Source organism: Sinocyclocheilus grahami, unplaced genomic scaffold (assembly GCF_001515645.1).
Source record: "Sinocyclocheilus grahami isolate Dianchi unplaced genomic scaffold, SAMN03320097.WGS_v1.1 scaffold34.1, whole genome shotgun sequence".
NCBI lineage: Eukaryota > Metazoa > Chordata > Actinopteri > Cypriniformes > Cyprinidae > Sinocyclocheilus > Sinocyclocheilus grahami.
The window spans coordinates 2,462,784-2,478,951 of record NW_015505213.1 but is presented as its reverse complement, the minus strand read 5'-3'; the positions used below and the strand labels follow the sequence as shown (position 1 = coordinate 2,478,951).

Sequence of the window (16,168 nt, the reverse complement as noted above, 5' to 3'; positions counted from 1 at the left end):
TTCAACAGTGCGGTCCTGCGGGTGTATTAACGTGTACTATTTCTCAGCGCTGTAAGAAATGTTTGACAGCTGGTCCTGTAAAAGAACAAACATTAAAGCACTAAATCGTGTTACACAAGATCGAAGACACTGATAGCATCCGTTTTTTTATTATATGGGGGACGGTGCGAAGCTTATTTCGTTTAAAACTAACAATAAGGAGTTTGTTTATTCTGAATTGTAATGGATACGAAGGTATTTTCACGTCAGTACATCTTCATATGAGAGGTGGCGGCCTTTTAGACATCGGCGTTGTTGACAATTAATCGTAAATGTCCACAATGCAATAATACAAAGATACTGCACGGCTTCCCTCGCGACCCTGTCACAGCTAGACGTAGGTTTGCGGTTAAATGTCACGTATGGGAAATATCTGTTAATCTTTTTCTAAAGCTAGACGCACGCGGTGCCAACTTTTATCACAACAGCTGAAGAGTTTTACCCAACGGCTTCTGGTAAGTGTTTCTCCTTTTGGTGTGTGTTGTCTGCTCAATATCTCACGCGCTTACTTCCCACCGCGCACCCTCCCATCTCTCCACGCCCATTGCTTGAGCCTCGTCAAAGCGTGTGAAGCACTAGTGCTGAGAGGGGCAGGTTTCACGACCCTTACCTGAAATGAAGTCGCCAGGTTCTCTCTTGTTTTGGTGGTTTGTTTTTGACACACATTCGGTTTTGGTTTGCTGGAAATACTGGTTCAAACTACTTTTTTAGGACCATGAATGTGCATGCAAAGTCTCAACACAGATGTGTTTTAGAAAGGCTGTACACTGTTTTTTCCACAATGGTTTCCATGCAATTTGTCAAAAACCAACACTGAAAAACAGAGTCAGGTAAAACAACAACAACAAAACACTTTATTGTAGCTTGTCAAAGTGTATTATGCAAAATTATATGAGAATTTACTAAATTGAAGGCAGACTTCAGAATAATCTGTGGAGAAATCTATTTGAGTTTAAAAGTCAGAAAATGTTTTTGGTTGTTAGTTTATTGAAACTCAAATAATAGTCTGTTGCAGCACTTAAAAGCTTATAACCTCACAAGTGTTTAAGATCCAGACAACAAAATAGTTATGTACAAATAAATAGCAATAAATTCTATTTACACCAAGTATACAAATTCTAGATAATATTTAAAGTTTTCCTTGGTGTATAAATAGTCACTACAAGTAATCATAACAAAAAACATAAAATAAGTGTTTTTATTTTCTGTCTATGCAGCTAATTCTGAACGTAAAAATATGTTGGTCGAATTGACTTCTTTTTAACATTTAATTTTTGTAATAATAAAAATGTATAATAAAGATTTCTGTCTTCACATGATTCTTTAGTGTATTTCATAGTGTTAATTTTTGGTGAATTGCATGGAAATCAATGAGGGTCAGTTTGACCCCTAACAATTTTATGAACAGCAGGAGAGCAAAGCTATAAAAGTATTTTCCACACCACTTTTTGAATTTAAAATATGACCTAAAATATTTGTGCATTAAATATGCAGATAAAGAATGAGCAGTCTCTTTATTTATTTATTTCATTAATTGTATCAAGAGCTTACAAAACACATTTGCTTTCAAACAGCCGAGAAGGGTATAACTGCAGCCCGGAGATCTCCAAATGGGGGCGGGAACTCCAAAATAGGGCGTGGCTTCCTCCCATTGACAGACAGGCACATGACACGCATGCTCAATTCTAATGATTTTATTGGTTGTGTCAAAGTGTTGATTTCCTACATTATGCTACAAAAAATGCTAACCCCTAAACCTACTCCACACCTGACCCTAACCTTAACCAGTGAAATTGACTGCACGGCGGGATTGGTGCTGAATAGCGTGGTAAAGAAAGTTGCAGTTCAGGAGATAAACGGTTAATAAGATTATACGATATGAGATCGTTCCGTAACTCCCCAACCGGACCGCACCAGACAATGGCACCTTTTTAGTTACACCCAGCATCACTACCCACTCCTACCCTGCGAATTTCGAGCCCCGGGACACCCCAGTTGCTTAGAAAAAAGCGATAGAGTGAAATATTTCCCCTGCGCTGGGACGGCTCGCAGGAGAGCTCGTGGGTGATTCCCGTTTATATCATTATGCAGATGTTCAAACTCCAGTCCGAACAGCACTGGCCACGAGCTTTGGGCTCTGCTCTCACAGAGAATATTTATTTATATAGCATATTTTATTTTAGATGAACTGGAAACAATGTTACATTTATAAAGTTTTATTTTGAAATGTAAGTCAGTAACAATTGGCTGGAGCCAGAGCCAATGGTGAAAGTCTTTGTGCGAGGTAGACCCCGCCCCATTTTGGAGGTTCTGCCCACTTTTGGAGTTCACGCCCCATTTTGGAGATCTCCGGTCTGCAGTTATATCTACTTGAAACAGCTGGCGCCTGACGCGTCGTCGTCTTCTTGCTTTACGGCGGATCGCAGACTTATAAGTGCATTACTGCCACCTTTCTCTCAACTGGACCATTGACACTCTATCTACAATCTCAATTAGGAGTGTCAATGGTCCATTTGAGAGATAGATGGCGGTAATGCACTTAAAAGTCTGCGATCACGCACCGGCTGTTGAGAACGCGCTCAGGACAGTTTGGACATTGCAGTGAATCAGAGGTAAAAAATTATATAAATACTGTTCAGTTTCTTGCACAGACCGATCGTTTCGTGTCTTTACACATCAGTGTATCGTCACGAGCCGCAGGGTTTAATTTGGTTTTGTTTGTGTATGTTTTTTTGACTCTCAAAGCCGTGATTCCCATCCACTGACATTATATGACTGACAGACTGCAACGGTTTGAGTTAAAAATCTTCGTTTGTGTTCTACTGAAGAAACAAAGTCACCTACATCTTGGATGCCCTGGGGGTAAGCAGATAAACATCAAATTTTCATTTTTGGGTGAACTATCCCTTTAACGTCAGTGTGAATTGGCTTTTCTTGTTTTCTTTTTTCTTTAGGTAACGCTTTAATTGGAAAAAAGGATTACTCGAGCAACAAAACGATAGAGATGCCTCCGAGGATAGCAAGACGTTGTGCAGTGCCAAGCTGTGGGAAAACACAGTCTTTGCATTGCCTTCCTTGTGATCCTAACATTAGGAAAGAGTGGATGAATTTTATTTTGGATGCAGTTCCAGATCACGTAAATAAGACACTGTTTATTTGTTCGCTTCATTTTACTGCGGATTCATTTTCAAACAAGTCACAGTTTGATGCAGGCTTTTCAGAGAGACTGAAAATTAAAAATGATGCAGTGCCATCTATATTGGATCCGACAGTTATGTCGTTACACACAAGTGTGAGTAACAATGTTTTTACCATTTGTCACTATTGCTTTTTGTTTGATATGTACTTATCATTTATTTATTTTATTAAGTTTTTAACCAAAATTACCTATATTGTTTTATTTATTCACTCTAAACTGTTACCCAATCATAGCAGTGGGCACTTCCAAGTCTTGAATGCAGCAGTCCTCCCAAAACAGTGTTTCAAAAAGTGGGTCAAAAACAGGATCGATAATGGCATATTACTTATAAATTATGATAAAATTAGGGCTGTTTTTTGTATTGATTGAGTTTTTTTTTTTTCAATTAGTCAATTTGTAAAATTATTTTCCCCTGATATATATATATATATATATACAGTGCCGTGAAAAGGTTTTTGCCCCCTTCCTGTTTTTAATTTTTTTTGCATATGTCACACTTAAAAGATTCAGATCGTCAAAGAAATTTTAATATTACACAAAGATAATGCAAATAAATACAAAATGCAGTTTTTAAATGTTGATTTCATTTATTAAGGGAAAAAAGCTGTCCAAACCTACCTGGCCCTACGTGAAAAATTAATTGCCCCCTCATTAAATCATGAAAGAACTGTGATTAACCACATTATTTTAGAAAGCTGAGTTAAATTTCACTAGCCACACCCAGGCCAGATTACTGCCAGACCTGTTGAATCAAGAAATCACTTAAATAGAACCTGTCTGACAAAGAGAAGCATGCTTAAAGAATAACACATCGTGCCGCAATCTAAAAAAAAAATCAAGAACAGATGAGAATCAAAACAGTTGACATGTATCAGTCTGGAAAGGGTGATAAAGCTATTTCTAAGGCTTTGAGACTCCAGCGAACCACGGTCAGAGCCATTATCCACAAATGGAGAAAATTTGGAATAGTGGTGAACCTTCCCAGGAGTTGCCGGCCAACCAAAATTACTCCAAGAGCAAAATGACAACGCATCCAGGAGGTCATAAAAGAACCCAGAACAACATTTAAAGAACTGCAGGCCTCACTTGCCTCAATTAAGGTCAGTGTTCATGATTCAACAATAATAAGAAAGAGACTGGGCAAAAATGGCATCCGTGGGAGAGTTCCAAGGCAAAAGCCATTGCTAACCAAAAAGAACACAAAGACTCATCTCACATTTGCCAAAAAAATCTTGATTATCCCCAAGACTTTTGGGCAAATATTCTGTGGACTGATGAGACAAAAGTTTAACTTTTTGGAAGGTGTGTGTCCCATTACATCTGGTGTAAAACCAACACAGCATTTCATAAAAAGAACATCATACCAACAGTCAAACGTGGTGGTGGTAGTGTGATGATCTGGGGCTGCTTTGCAGCATCAGGACCTGGACGACTTGCCATAATTGATGGAACCATGAATTCTGCTCTCTATCAGAAAATCCTGAAGGAGAATGTCCGGCCGTCAGTTTGTGACCTCAAGTTCAGGCGCACTGGGTTTATGCAGCGGGACAATGATCCCAAACACACCAGCAAGTCCACCTCTGAATGGCTCAAGAAAAACAAATTTAAGGTTTTGGAGTGGCCAAGTCAAAGTCCAGACTTAAATCCAATTGAGATGCTGTGGCTTGACCTTAAACAGTCCATTCATGCTCAAACCCTCCAGTGTGGCTGAATTAAAACAATTCTGCAAAGAAGAGTGGGCCACAGCGATGTGAAAGACTCATTGCCAGTTATCGCAAACACTTGATTGCAGTTGTTGCTGCAAAGGGTGGCACAACCAATTATTAGATATAGGGGGCAATTACTTTTTCATATAGTGCCAGGCAGGTTTGGACTGCTTTTTTCCCTTAATGAAATAATTATTTCAAAACTGCATTTTGTATTTACTCTGGTTATCTTTGTGTAATATTAAATATTGTTTGATCTGAATCTTTTAGGTGACATATGCAAAAAAAAAAAAAAAAAACAGGAAGGGGGCAAAAACCTTTTTATGGTAGTGTGTGTATCAGTTATTTTTCTGGTTAGTTTATTAATCCTTTGATTACCTTAACAATAAATAACTGACATTTCTGTCATTAATTATTCATGATTTATTTAAACATGTTCCCATAATTTACTTTACAAATAAAAAAAATCTTGCTAACATTTCAAGTGGACATCAGGGAGATTTTTATAAAATGTAAAAAAACTAAAACAACAACATTCAATTTATAGTGCATGGGTGGTGCAGTCAAGCTGATTTTTCTGATGAGTTTACTAAGGTCAAACAGACTTTCTTTTACAGAGGATAAGAAGGAAACAAATTAACATCTAAAAGTAGGGTATCAATGATAGTCTTGTTGTTGTTTTTTTTATTTTTATATGAAACAAATTTGACATTTCCAAAACAAGCTGATTAATTTAATTGATTTTTTTTTTTTTTTACAGTCTTTAATCAAAACCGTTTTCTTTCAAACATATAAAACAAATGTATGCCTGGCTAGATATGTCATTTAAATTCTACAAGGTCTAGGGCTGGGTATTGATGTTGATTTTCTGTTCACAAACTATATTTGACTCCAATTTGATGTGGATTAATTTGGCCTGTTTAAGTTGCATAAACTTCATTTTTAAGTGTGCAGAAATAGAAATGGAAGGACAAGATGAGCATTGCATTGCAGTATACAGTATTTGCAATATGATCTATTGTGTACTGCTTTTTTTTGCTTTAAAGTACAAATTGTGCCCATAAGTGGCTACTTACTTTGTATATTATACTGTTAAGTTTATTTGTCTGATGGTTTTGATATTATACATGTTAAAATTAATCTATCTCTGTACCGTCAGCCCAAGACAAGTCGTGAAATGGGATGCCAGACTGAGGAGCCCAACACCAGAGACGGAGAATGCCAAACCATCCAAGACTTGAAGCAGCGTGGCTGGAAAGTAGAACCAAAGATTGAAAGTGTGTTTTGTTTTCTACTTCAACTTTTTAATTGCTTTTACATATACTGACATTGAGGATGTTTTAATCCTTATTGTGATGTGTTAGGTAGGTAGATTTGGGATCTGGATGTGACTGGAATACAGAGACTTGTGGTAGCAGTTTTTTTTTTTTTTTTACATAAATGCCCCAAACTAGTAACTTTTTTAAAGTGGCTCATATTAGTTTATTATTAGTGGGGAAGTCGTGGCCTAGAGAGTCGGACTCGTAACCCAAAGGTTGTGGGTTCGAGTCTCGTACCGGCAGGGATTGTAGGTGGGGGGAGTGAATGTACAGCGCTCTCTCCCACCTTCAATACCACGACTGAGGTGCCCTTGAGCAAGGCACCGAACCCCCAACTGCTCCCCGGGCGCGGCAGCAAAAAATGGCTGCCCACTGCTCCATAGTTATATACCTGTTATAACTATACCCCATAGAGGGTTTTAAAGTAAATTCATTTATTGTATATGAACTTAAATGTAGAAACTTGATTTAGGTTATTCTTGCTGGACAGGGGGCACCCGGTGGAAGAGGTTGAAAAAGACTTAAGTTGTTAAAAAGTCTAAAACATTGTTGAGAGAAAATTTGAGGAAGAATTGCTCAGACTAGGCGGTATTATCGAATTGTTCAAAACAGCCATATCAAATGTAATTGTGTTGTTAATGCGTACAGGACATAGATGAGCTGTATGCGGCGGTAGATTATTATGATACAGTTGACCCCTGAGGACATCCGTAGTCACAGCTGTTTCCTCAAAGCACTGTTTACCCAGGTGGTTAAACCGACACGTAAACTCGGGCAAGCGATACCTGTGGATCAAAACGAAACTAGTTAATTTACATACTAGCAAACGTCTTAATCTAATTTCAAATTGTTACAAAAATTAAATATATTTTGTGAAACCTTTTAATTTGAACGTACAACAATGTTGTGTCATTGTACAGATTGTACTAAATGTTTCTCAATACGTGTAGTAATGTAATGGCCACCAGAGTTGCAACTAACTTCCTGCCATACGTGAACAATTCCATCCAGATTTCCAAAGACTCTCTCCGCATCTGCGAAGCGAACAACAAACAGGAAACGCTCTTGCCATGAAATTGACAGACGTACGGCTTTGACCACTCCGCGTCCAGGGGGTCGAATCACGCAGCCAATCACGTCGTAGAAGAAAGGCGGGTCTTTCGTTTACGTGACGCAAATTTTACTAGTAATCTCCGAAGCCCCACCTTTTGTGTTTCCCGCACCGTCAATCAAAAATAAGAAAAAAAATCGACCCGAATCTCCGATCACAGCCCGCCTTTGATTAAAACAATCATGTTGGGAGTTTAAATGAACAGATAAACCTCCGATTTTTTACCTTTTCACGCTATGACTGGTACGTAACACTTAGCCCGATCGAAGCACAGCACCGCCGGTGAGTTTGGAGAGCCATTAGCAAAGCGAGCTAGGTCAGTGTTTAATCTTTCTCAGCAGCGACGCTAACCGTTAGCCAGCTAGCCTCACTTTAACAAAGTAAACATTCGAAAAGATTGTTGCTCAGGCAACGCGAAAGCAGAAAGACCGCCTGATGCGTTTAAATTCCAGGCGGTTTGGCGGCTAATCTCCGCCTTTTCGAGGTGGGAGTTCGTTGAGCATGAATTTGTTTTGAGTTTTTTTTTCTCTCTCTCGCTGTGTCTCCGTAGCCCCAGAACAGCCAGCGAAACAGCAGGAAATGGCTGCCTTGGACGTGGACAGCAGTCAGAGCGACTTTCTGCAGCCGGCCAGTGGCGCCCAGGACCAGGTATGGAACCCCTCTGTTGGTTTGTCGCATCCCCGGCGCTGTCTCGCGGGGTGTTTTGGTGAAGTTCACACGTTTTTAAAATAGGGGAGAAGTCTAACACTTCCTGTGAGCCTTCGCTTTGTACGGCCACCCACTTTCTTACCCTTTTAAACCCGCCCATTGTGGGTCGGACAGACTCGCCACCGTCGCCTTGCCCGCTTTACCTGCATTGATCCCGGGTCACCCCCACGATAGGGGAGGACCCCTCCACCGGGAGAAGCCTCCACCCCTGCCCAGGCTGTCACATATCCTCCACAGCTCCACCATTCCCCCTGGAGCGGTTGCGTGCACAGACCAGGCAAACAGAAGCTCTTTGTCACCTTTTGTCATTTGCTCTTGGCTTTTGAAGTAATATAGATCATTTATTTAGCCTTTTCTGGCAGACGCACAGCCGTTAAAAGACGTTAATGTTCTCTATTAAAAAGACAACTGAACTAAAGTCCTGAATGACAGCTCTTAAGGTTAAAGTCGGCATGAAATGGAAAATTCCCCCATCTGTTTTTAAAATTCGTGTTATAGATCCCACTGTGAACAATTAATACGTGCATGTTTCATTTATAAATTACAAGTTTATTGTTTTGCATAAGTTTAATGCTTTGACCTTGTACTGTCTAATCAACTTGTCATAACTGAATATTCTGGTGAAAGCAACAGACTTCTCTGTGGTGTCCAGTGCAGGACTTCCCCAAAACCCACCCCTGCAAGCTCTCCCTCATCTGCCTCTCTTTTTGTTTTTTTGTGCAAAACCCAACTAAAAATAGAACCAAGTCCCTGTCCTTTCATTTTTCCTATTTCGATAATATACTACACTCAGATGTATGTTACATTACGAAAGAAAAGATCTGTTGCTACTTCTGTTTCACCATGAGTTTAAGTACTGTGTTTAACATGCTATAATTATTAGTTAAAAATGTTATCCTTATTGAGGTCTGACACTTGCTCGGATTAATTTTTGGGCATTAATAATTTATATCGACATTATGACACATTAAAGCTTATTACAATTATACCTTAATGCATCATTTTCTATTCTATAGTGACTTTAATTTTGTAATTTTTTTTGATCTTTGTTCAGGCCTGTTGACACCATGGACAATAACTATTTCTGTAAAATAAAAAAGAATAGGGAAGTTTACACCACAGCTATAACGTTAACAACACAATATCGAGGAACAATATAATTTGAATCACTTTCAGAATGATTTTTTTTTTTTTTTACAGCTGATGAACTATAAAGACATTGACAGACAATCAGAATCCACTGGACTTGAAGCAGATAAGCTAACTGCAGCACATGTTGCTTATAAACAGTATGTTATTGTCAATTGGTGTGAACGCTAATATAGTTATCGTTTTTGGCGTGAACAGGCCTTTAGACTAATTGTTGTGTGGGTATGGTACAATTTGTCATGAAGCACTTGTACTAATATATTAGTAATATCTTCACCTCACAGCACACCACAGGCCTCACGGCCATCCAGTTGACGGGCTCCTCTGATCGCTGGGAGGTTTTAACGCCTGTGAGCTCAGTGAAAGATGAGCCAGCAGTAGTGCAGGTACCCAGCGGAGGACTTCTGGGCAGCAACGGGCAATATGTGGTGCCACTACAGACTATGGCAGGGCAGACCCAGCCTGTTTTTGTGACTGCGGGTGTAGATGGTACCGGTGCCAATGGGGTGCAGTATCAGGTCATCCCTCAGCTACAGGGGACGGATGGGGCGTCACTAAGCTATGCAGCACCCACTGCAGATGGAAGCACGCTGGGTACTGACATTACTATCCTTCCTGATGGGACGCAGGGCACCAATGCTAATGACCTCCAGGGCCTGCTGAGTCAAAGTGGGCACGTGCAGCAGATTCCCACTGTCTCACTGGCCGGCTCAGGGTTTGGCGCACAGGGCCAGGTTGTTGCTAATGTACCAGTGGGGCTGCCGGGCAACATCACGTTAGTGCCAATAAATAGCTTGAGTAACGTGGATCTCGAGTCTTTGGGGTTGGCTGGTGCTCAGACCATAGCGACAAGCATTACTGCGGATGGCCAGCTTATCATGACTGGTCCCACCACCTCAATAAGCGATAACCAGGGTGACAGCAAATGCACAGAGTCACTTAACACCAACAACGCTAATGCCTTCGTGCCAACCACCACCTCTTCCACGACGATGTTGCTCCCCGAGACGATAGACGGTACTGGTGTTCTCACCCAAGCCACTGCTTTATCAGCCGGGCAGCAGGATCCATCTTACATCCAGCAGAACCACATGGTTGGCGGTGAACAGGTGGTGCAGCTCTTACCAGCTCAGACGGTGGATGGAGCGGCGCAGACACTACAAAGCGTGCAGCTGTTGAATGCTGGTACGTTTCTGATCCAAGCCCAAACCGTCTCTCCCACCGGCCAGATCCAGTGGCAGACCTTCCAAGTTCAAGGGGTTCAGAACCTGCAGAATCTACAGCTGCCGGCTGCTAGTGGGGTCTCATCCCCCCAAATTACACTTGCCCCTGTGCAGACCTTTTCTCTTGGGCAGACTGGCACCACAGGCACAGTGGGACAGATCCCGAACCTTCAGACAGTCACAGTCAATTCTGTTGGTCAGTACCAGCAAGACGAGAACACGGAAAGCCACTCAGGTATGCAGAAACATACTTTATATTTACAAAGATACTTAAAAATAAGTAGTTAATTAGTTAACTCTTAAAATAAATAAGAGTTCATAGAAATAGAAGTGTAATATTTGAATGTTATAAATATTTATGCTCATCTTAAAAGAAAAAAAGAGCTTTTTGTGAGCGCAACTCTTTTTATGAAACTTTAAATTCTTTATGTAGTTAATGACTTTATTGTCATGGGAATTCATTGGTTGAAGGTGTGGGAAGCCTGTTTGTATGAAATAGCTAAATTCATTAAATTAGTCAAATATTTTTTTTTAATATATTGATTAGCTGTCTTATTTTGGGGACTTTCTTGATTGTCTTGAAATCTGTTTTAAATGATTCTCCCCTTTCTGTTTGTGCAGATATTCAAATTAAAGAGGAGCCAGAGTCTGATGATTGGCCAAATTCCACCCTGAACACCAATGATTTGTCACATCTGCATGTGCGGTTGGTTGAGGAGGATAAGGAGGGGACAGGCCTAGAAGGAAAGAGACTACGTAGAGTAGCCTGCACTTGCCCCAACTGCAAAGAGGCTGGAGGAAGGTAATGTATATGTCGATGCAGAGGCTCAAATCCTGTTCTAACAGCTGAATAATTATTTATCTGTAACAGTTTTGTATAATTTCAGAGGTTCAAGTATGGGAAAGAAGAAACAACACATTTGTCATATCCCAGGGTGCGGTAAGGTGTATGGTAAGACGTCTCACCTTCGCGCTCACCTGCGCTGGCATTCAGGAGAGAGACCCTTCATTTGCTCGTGGAGTTACTGTGGCAAGAGATTCACCCGCAGCGACGAACTCCAGCGTCACCGCAGAACACACACAGGTATGGGCACACTGGAAGAGATCAGGATCTAGAATTGCATCATATATTTCATTTTGGACCCATTATACATGAAGATCATCTAACACTTTGTCAATTTTGTTTGCTTCTCTAGTTCCAGTAGTTCTATATTGAATGTTGTTTTACACTTATTTTTGTTTTTCAGGAGAGAAGAAGTTTGTGTGCCTAGAGTGCTCGAAACGTTTCATGCGCAGCGACCATTTGGCCAAACACATTAAAACTCACCAGAACAAAAAAGGGCTAAACTCCAACACTGGGGCAGGTCACACAGAAACTGCTGCCCCCTCGGACACCATCATCACAGGGGGTGGAGCCACTCTCATCCTCACCAATCTGCAGCAGGCTGGCACCCAGGACCTTCTTTCAAACTCCAACCTCCCGCTCCAGTTGGTCACTGTCTCTGCCAGCGAGGTCATGGAGTGACCAAAATCATGCCCACTTTCACAGCTCGTCTGCTTTTCACTATCAATTTTTATATATGATAAAAAAATATATATATATATATATATATATTATAAATATATATATTTTAAAAATGACATCCATTTATGTTCAATAGCAGTCTTTTGTACAAACAAGGCAAAAAATTACATTAAATGTGGTTCCAGTTTCTGCTGAGACACACATACACGTATGCATCTACATGCTCATATTAACTCGCGCTCATACAAAAGTACATACACGGAAATGCCTTATTTTGTATCATAATCTGTAGTATAAAATGCTGGAGTTGCATGTGTTTTTACTTTTGCTCATGTGTATGTTCAGGGGATGATCATTAGAGGAGTGTGACTGTGTAATGGATGTTATGGTACATGGAAAGCCAGGATATGTGTGTGTGTATGTGTGAGAATGATTACAGTGAGACTGTTCTGTGAGAATGACAGCAGGAGAAGGACACTGTCTGCTGTGAGGGAGACTTGCTCATGATCTGTCCAATTTTATCCTCCTCCCTCTCAGCTGGCCTTTGTCCAAATGTGTCTTCACTCTTGCTTTTATTTTTATTTGATGTCATGTTAGTGGTCTTTGCGCTCTTGGTCACATGTCCTCAGGATCTTGTTCGAGGATCTTCTGATTTCATTGTTCTGCTGCCCACATGCAACTTGAACAAGACATCAGGCGGCAGAGTAAAACAATCGTGTAATAAACTTTCTTCTTGTATCGTTGCTCTTATTGCTCTCCAGATTATCCTTGTAACATTCATAATGTATCTTTCTTTTCTTTTTGTTTTCTTCAGCCCCAAGCTGTTTATAGCCACAATTTATGTAGTCTAATACTGATTCTGTTGTATCAAAGACCGCTCGTTTTGATTACTTTTTAAACGTGTAAAATTTGATGTTACTTTTGTACAACTTTAATTTTCTTTTTTTCTTTTTTTTTTTCTCGAATGCAACACAATTAAAGTCGGAAACCTTCCTATGACTCTTCATAACTAAAAGTTTGTTTCTAAATGCTTCAATGTTCTGGTGTTGGTATGTATGTATGAACTGAATGTGAAAATTAAACCTATGCCCACAAAAATACCTCAAAATACTGGCTATTAAAAATAGCATACTGCCATATAACTATTCCCATTGTTTATAGTATGTATACTGTGCACAGTATGTGGATGACAGAATGCCTGGATGCCTTACTTTGCAGAAACTTCAATGCACACTGCTGGGTAAATTCATTGTTTCCCACAATGCAATGTGTTCATCTTAATCTTACATTTAAAGTCTTGATAAAAATCCCAGAAGTAATTTTTTTGTTACATTTCTACATGGCTGGACACATTTTTATGAAATTAATGATTAAATGCAAACAAATTGTTTTTATTTCTGAGATACCTGGACCCCATTCACTGAATTAAACATTGATGAAGCATACAGCTGTTTGAAGCATTTGTCATTGCGTATACAGTATATACTGTGGTATTATATAATACGCTAGGCTGTTTGGAATGGAATTCTACTAGCTTACTCTGCTGAATACTGCCTACTACTTTTAGTAAGTGAAACAGAAGGCATTATGGAACAAAATGGTTTACTTTGCTCTTGTCATCTGACCTTTTGTTGCAGGTTTCAGTCAGCAAATCCAGTTATCTTTATAGAAATTAAATTATATATTTTGTGTCAAATATATTATCTTTTCATTTGAATAAAATTAAAGGGTTAACACATTTGTCAATACAATTTTGATATTACATCAGGTTCCTTCAAAACTGAAAATGGAAGGTCAAGTAATTTACATTGCATTATGGGATGTAGTGTAATGCACAGTGTTTTCAGTTGTATTGTGCACATTTTGAAAATGTAAGAAAGTTAACATCCTGTGCACTATCCATACTTTATACTTAAGGAATAGTGAGAACTGGTAAAATAAAATGGAATTAGTAAAATTCCAAATATCCCCCAGTCATTAACCGGGCCTTTTGTGTCATATTTGATACGCAAATTTCTAAGGCCTCTAACTGAAAAACCTGTTGTACACAATCTTCTGTATGCCTTTTGTCATCTAATTGAAAGTTTATACTTTTTGCAAATGAAAATGATACATTCTAAAATAGTCCTCTTTCAGGTCGTGGTACACGTGCCCTTTTGCTGTGAAATTTTTACTAATTTTTGTGAATGTACGTAACTTACATTGTTAGTAATATTTCATGATGAATACTTTTTGGACAGCAACTTGATTATCCATCAGTGATATGTAAAAAAAAATTAAATCATGGTAAAATGTTAGTGTCATATACATCATCACTCTTAATCGTCACTGTATTGCATTGTATTATATGTTTTACCCCACAAATAAAAACTACAGAGCTCTGATTATAAAACTAAGTATCAAAATATAATCTTATTATTACACTATTATTAGGCTACTATATTATACTTACTGGGTGAAAATTGATATTCATATTTTATGGCAGTAATCTGCTATAGGCTATTGTTATAAGGAGCTTGTCGATTTATCAAAATAGCTATCAAAATTTCATACTTTCTAGCCATATAAACATTTACGGCAACTGCATTCAATTAGCTACATATTTTTGTTTATTGTGGGCCTCTGAATAAAACAGATGTTTTATTTCTCCTCGAGGGTGGGCTTCTATATTATGTTTAGCCATAAAAGCACATAGAGCCGGTTTAAAAAAAAAATTCTATTTTTTTTTAGATAAATTATTCTATTAAAATAAATCTCTCATATGTCAGGCTTCACAGGGTTAAGACTGAACATCTTTGATGTTATGAAGATGTGGGATTATATGATTTACTGCCACCTATTGACTGGACTAAAGTTTCATTGTTCATTTAAAAACCACTACAGGCATACACTTTGGCATCGATAGTGTGTGTCCTTCTCTTTGAGGGTCACAGTCTGCTGTAGTATTAAGTTGCTATTATTTAAATTTCTCTTCTGAATGTGCTTCAGTGTAAATTGATTTTAAAATACATGTGTATTACATGAAGGATGGTGCATCAGATCATCTTAAAGGGGTCATCGGATGCAAAATTCACTTTTGTTGTTGTTTGAACATAAATGTGTGTTGGAAGTGTGTGTACACATCCACCCTATAATGATAAAAATCCACCCAGTGTTTTTTAAAAAAATCCCCTTTCTCAAATCAGGCTGTTCTGAGATTCCCGTCAGAATGACGTAGTTCTGCACAAGCCACGCCCACGATAGTTGATTGACAAGTCCGTCTTATCTTAGACCCGCCCTGAGTGAGCTGAGAGCTGTCCGCCATTGTGTCGACTCCAGTGCAGGGGAAGACTTAAGAATGTCTCCGATTAAGCGATTGAGGTGTTTTGTTGCTGGATGTAACAATAAACATAGCAGTTGTCATTTACTCCCGACATCTGAGCCGCTGAAGACGCAGAGAATTAACATTACTTTCGTTTTTGAAGGGAATGTGCCAATCCCCGATCTGCCTAAATGCATTTATGTTCGCGCGAATCATTCATGATCCAGTTTCATCTACAGAAGAAGTGAGTATAAGCGTTTTTTATGAATCTCAGCAAATCGCCTGTCTTAATATGCACTAGTTAGCAAGTTTCGTGGCTGAAGTTTACAGTCTGCGCGTCACCCCACGGAAGAGAGGGGCGGGGTCAGCAGAGCTCATTAGCATTTAAAGCAACATGAAAACCGAGCTGATTTTGACTGTGTAAAAAGGGTGTTTTTTACACTACCATTGAGAAATTTTAACCAATGTTATAGGCTTTTCATTAAGACCCTAAAGAATCAGATAAACTTGTGGAAAATGGGCATCCGATGACCCCTTTAAAATTTGTGAGTATCAGGTTATACAGTGTCTATGTGCCTGATACTCTTGCTGGCTTTTCCAATGCACACTCAGGTTTCATTAGCACCAGGTGTGTGCTTCTCTCTCACAATGTGGGTGCAGATACACAAAAGCCATTGACCCTGTTGTCATAGGGACCTGCCTCTACAGGAGGAGTTCAGTTTCTCTCCCCCACTGGAGAAGGCAAAGAACGACCCAGCAGATGGGATCACATAAAGCCTTCGCATCATTTAATAATGGAAAGATAAAGATACTGATGAAAAAAATACAGTAGGCTCAGAAACTTGGTAGAAGGTAAGAGGTTTGATACCATAATATGTTTTGGTAAAT

At 39.3% G+C, this 16,168-nt stretch overlaps 1 protein-coding gene across 5 annotated transcripts; it reads left to right on the top strand.

Moving 5' to 3' along the window:
• The first annotated feature begins 2,995 nt into the window (after window positions 1-2,995).
• On the top strand, window positions 2,996-12,704 carry LOC107581370 (transcription factor Sp3-like). Of its 5 annotated transcripts, XM_016266919.1 has the most exons (7): window positions 2,996-3,331; window positions 6,104-6,221; window positions 7,925-8,022; window positions 9,516-10,689; window positions 11,076-11,256; window positions 11,342-11,538; window positions 11,702-12,704. In XM_016266919.1, the coding sequence occupies exons 1-7, from the start codon at window positions 3,044-3,046 to the stop codon at window positions 11,977-11,979; spliced, it is 2,334 nt and encodes a 777-aa protein (XP_016122405.1). In that variant the 5' UTR covers window positions 2,996-3,043; the 3' UTR covers window positions 11,980-12,704. The 5 variants fall into 5 exon arrangements, with proteins under 5 accessions (XP_016122405.1, XP_016122406.1, XP_016122407.1 ...); XM_016266920.1 differs by lacking the exon at window positions 2,996-3,331 and having other exon boundaries at window positions 5,756-6,221; XM_016266921.1 differs by lacking the exons at window positions 2,996-3,331; window positions 6,104-6,221 and adding an exon at window positions 7,469-7,617.
• The last annotated feature ends 3,464 nt before the right edge of the window (window positions 12,705-16,168 follow it).

Excerpts from the sequence above, each read along its gene's own strand:
- LOC107581370 (XM_016266919.1), top strand. The coding sequence starts at position 3,044 with ATGCCTCCGAGGATAGCAAGACGTTGTGCAGTGCCAAGCTGTGGGAAA. Across the intron at positions 6,222-7,924 it reads AGTAGAACCAAAGATTGAAA|CCCCAGAACAGCCAGCGAAA; the intron begins GTGTGTTTTGTT and ends GTGTCTCCGTAG. Across the intron at positions 11,257-11,341 it reads TGCAAAGAGGCTGGAGGAAG|AGGTTCAAGTATGGGAAAGA; the intron begins GTAATGTATATG and ends GTATAATTTCAG.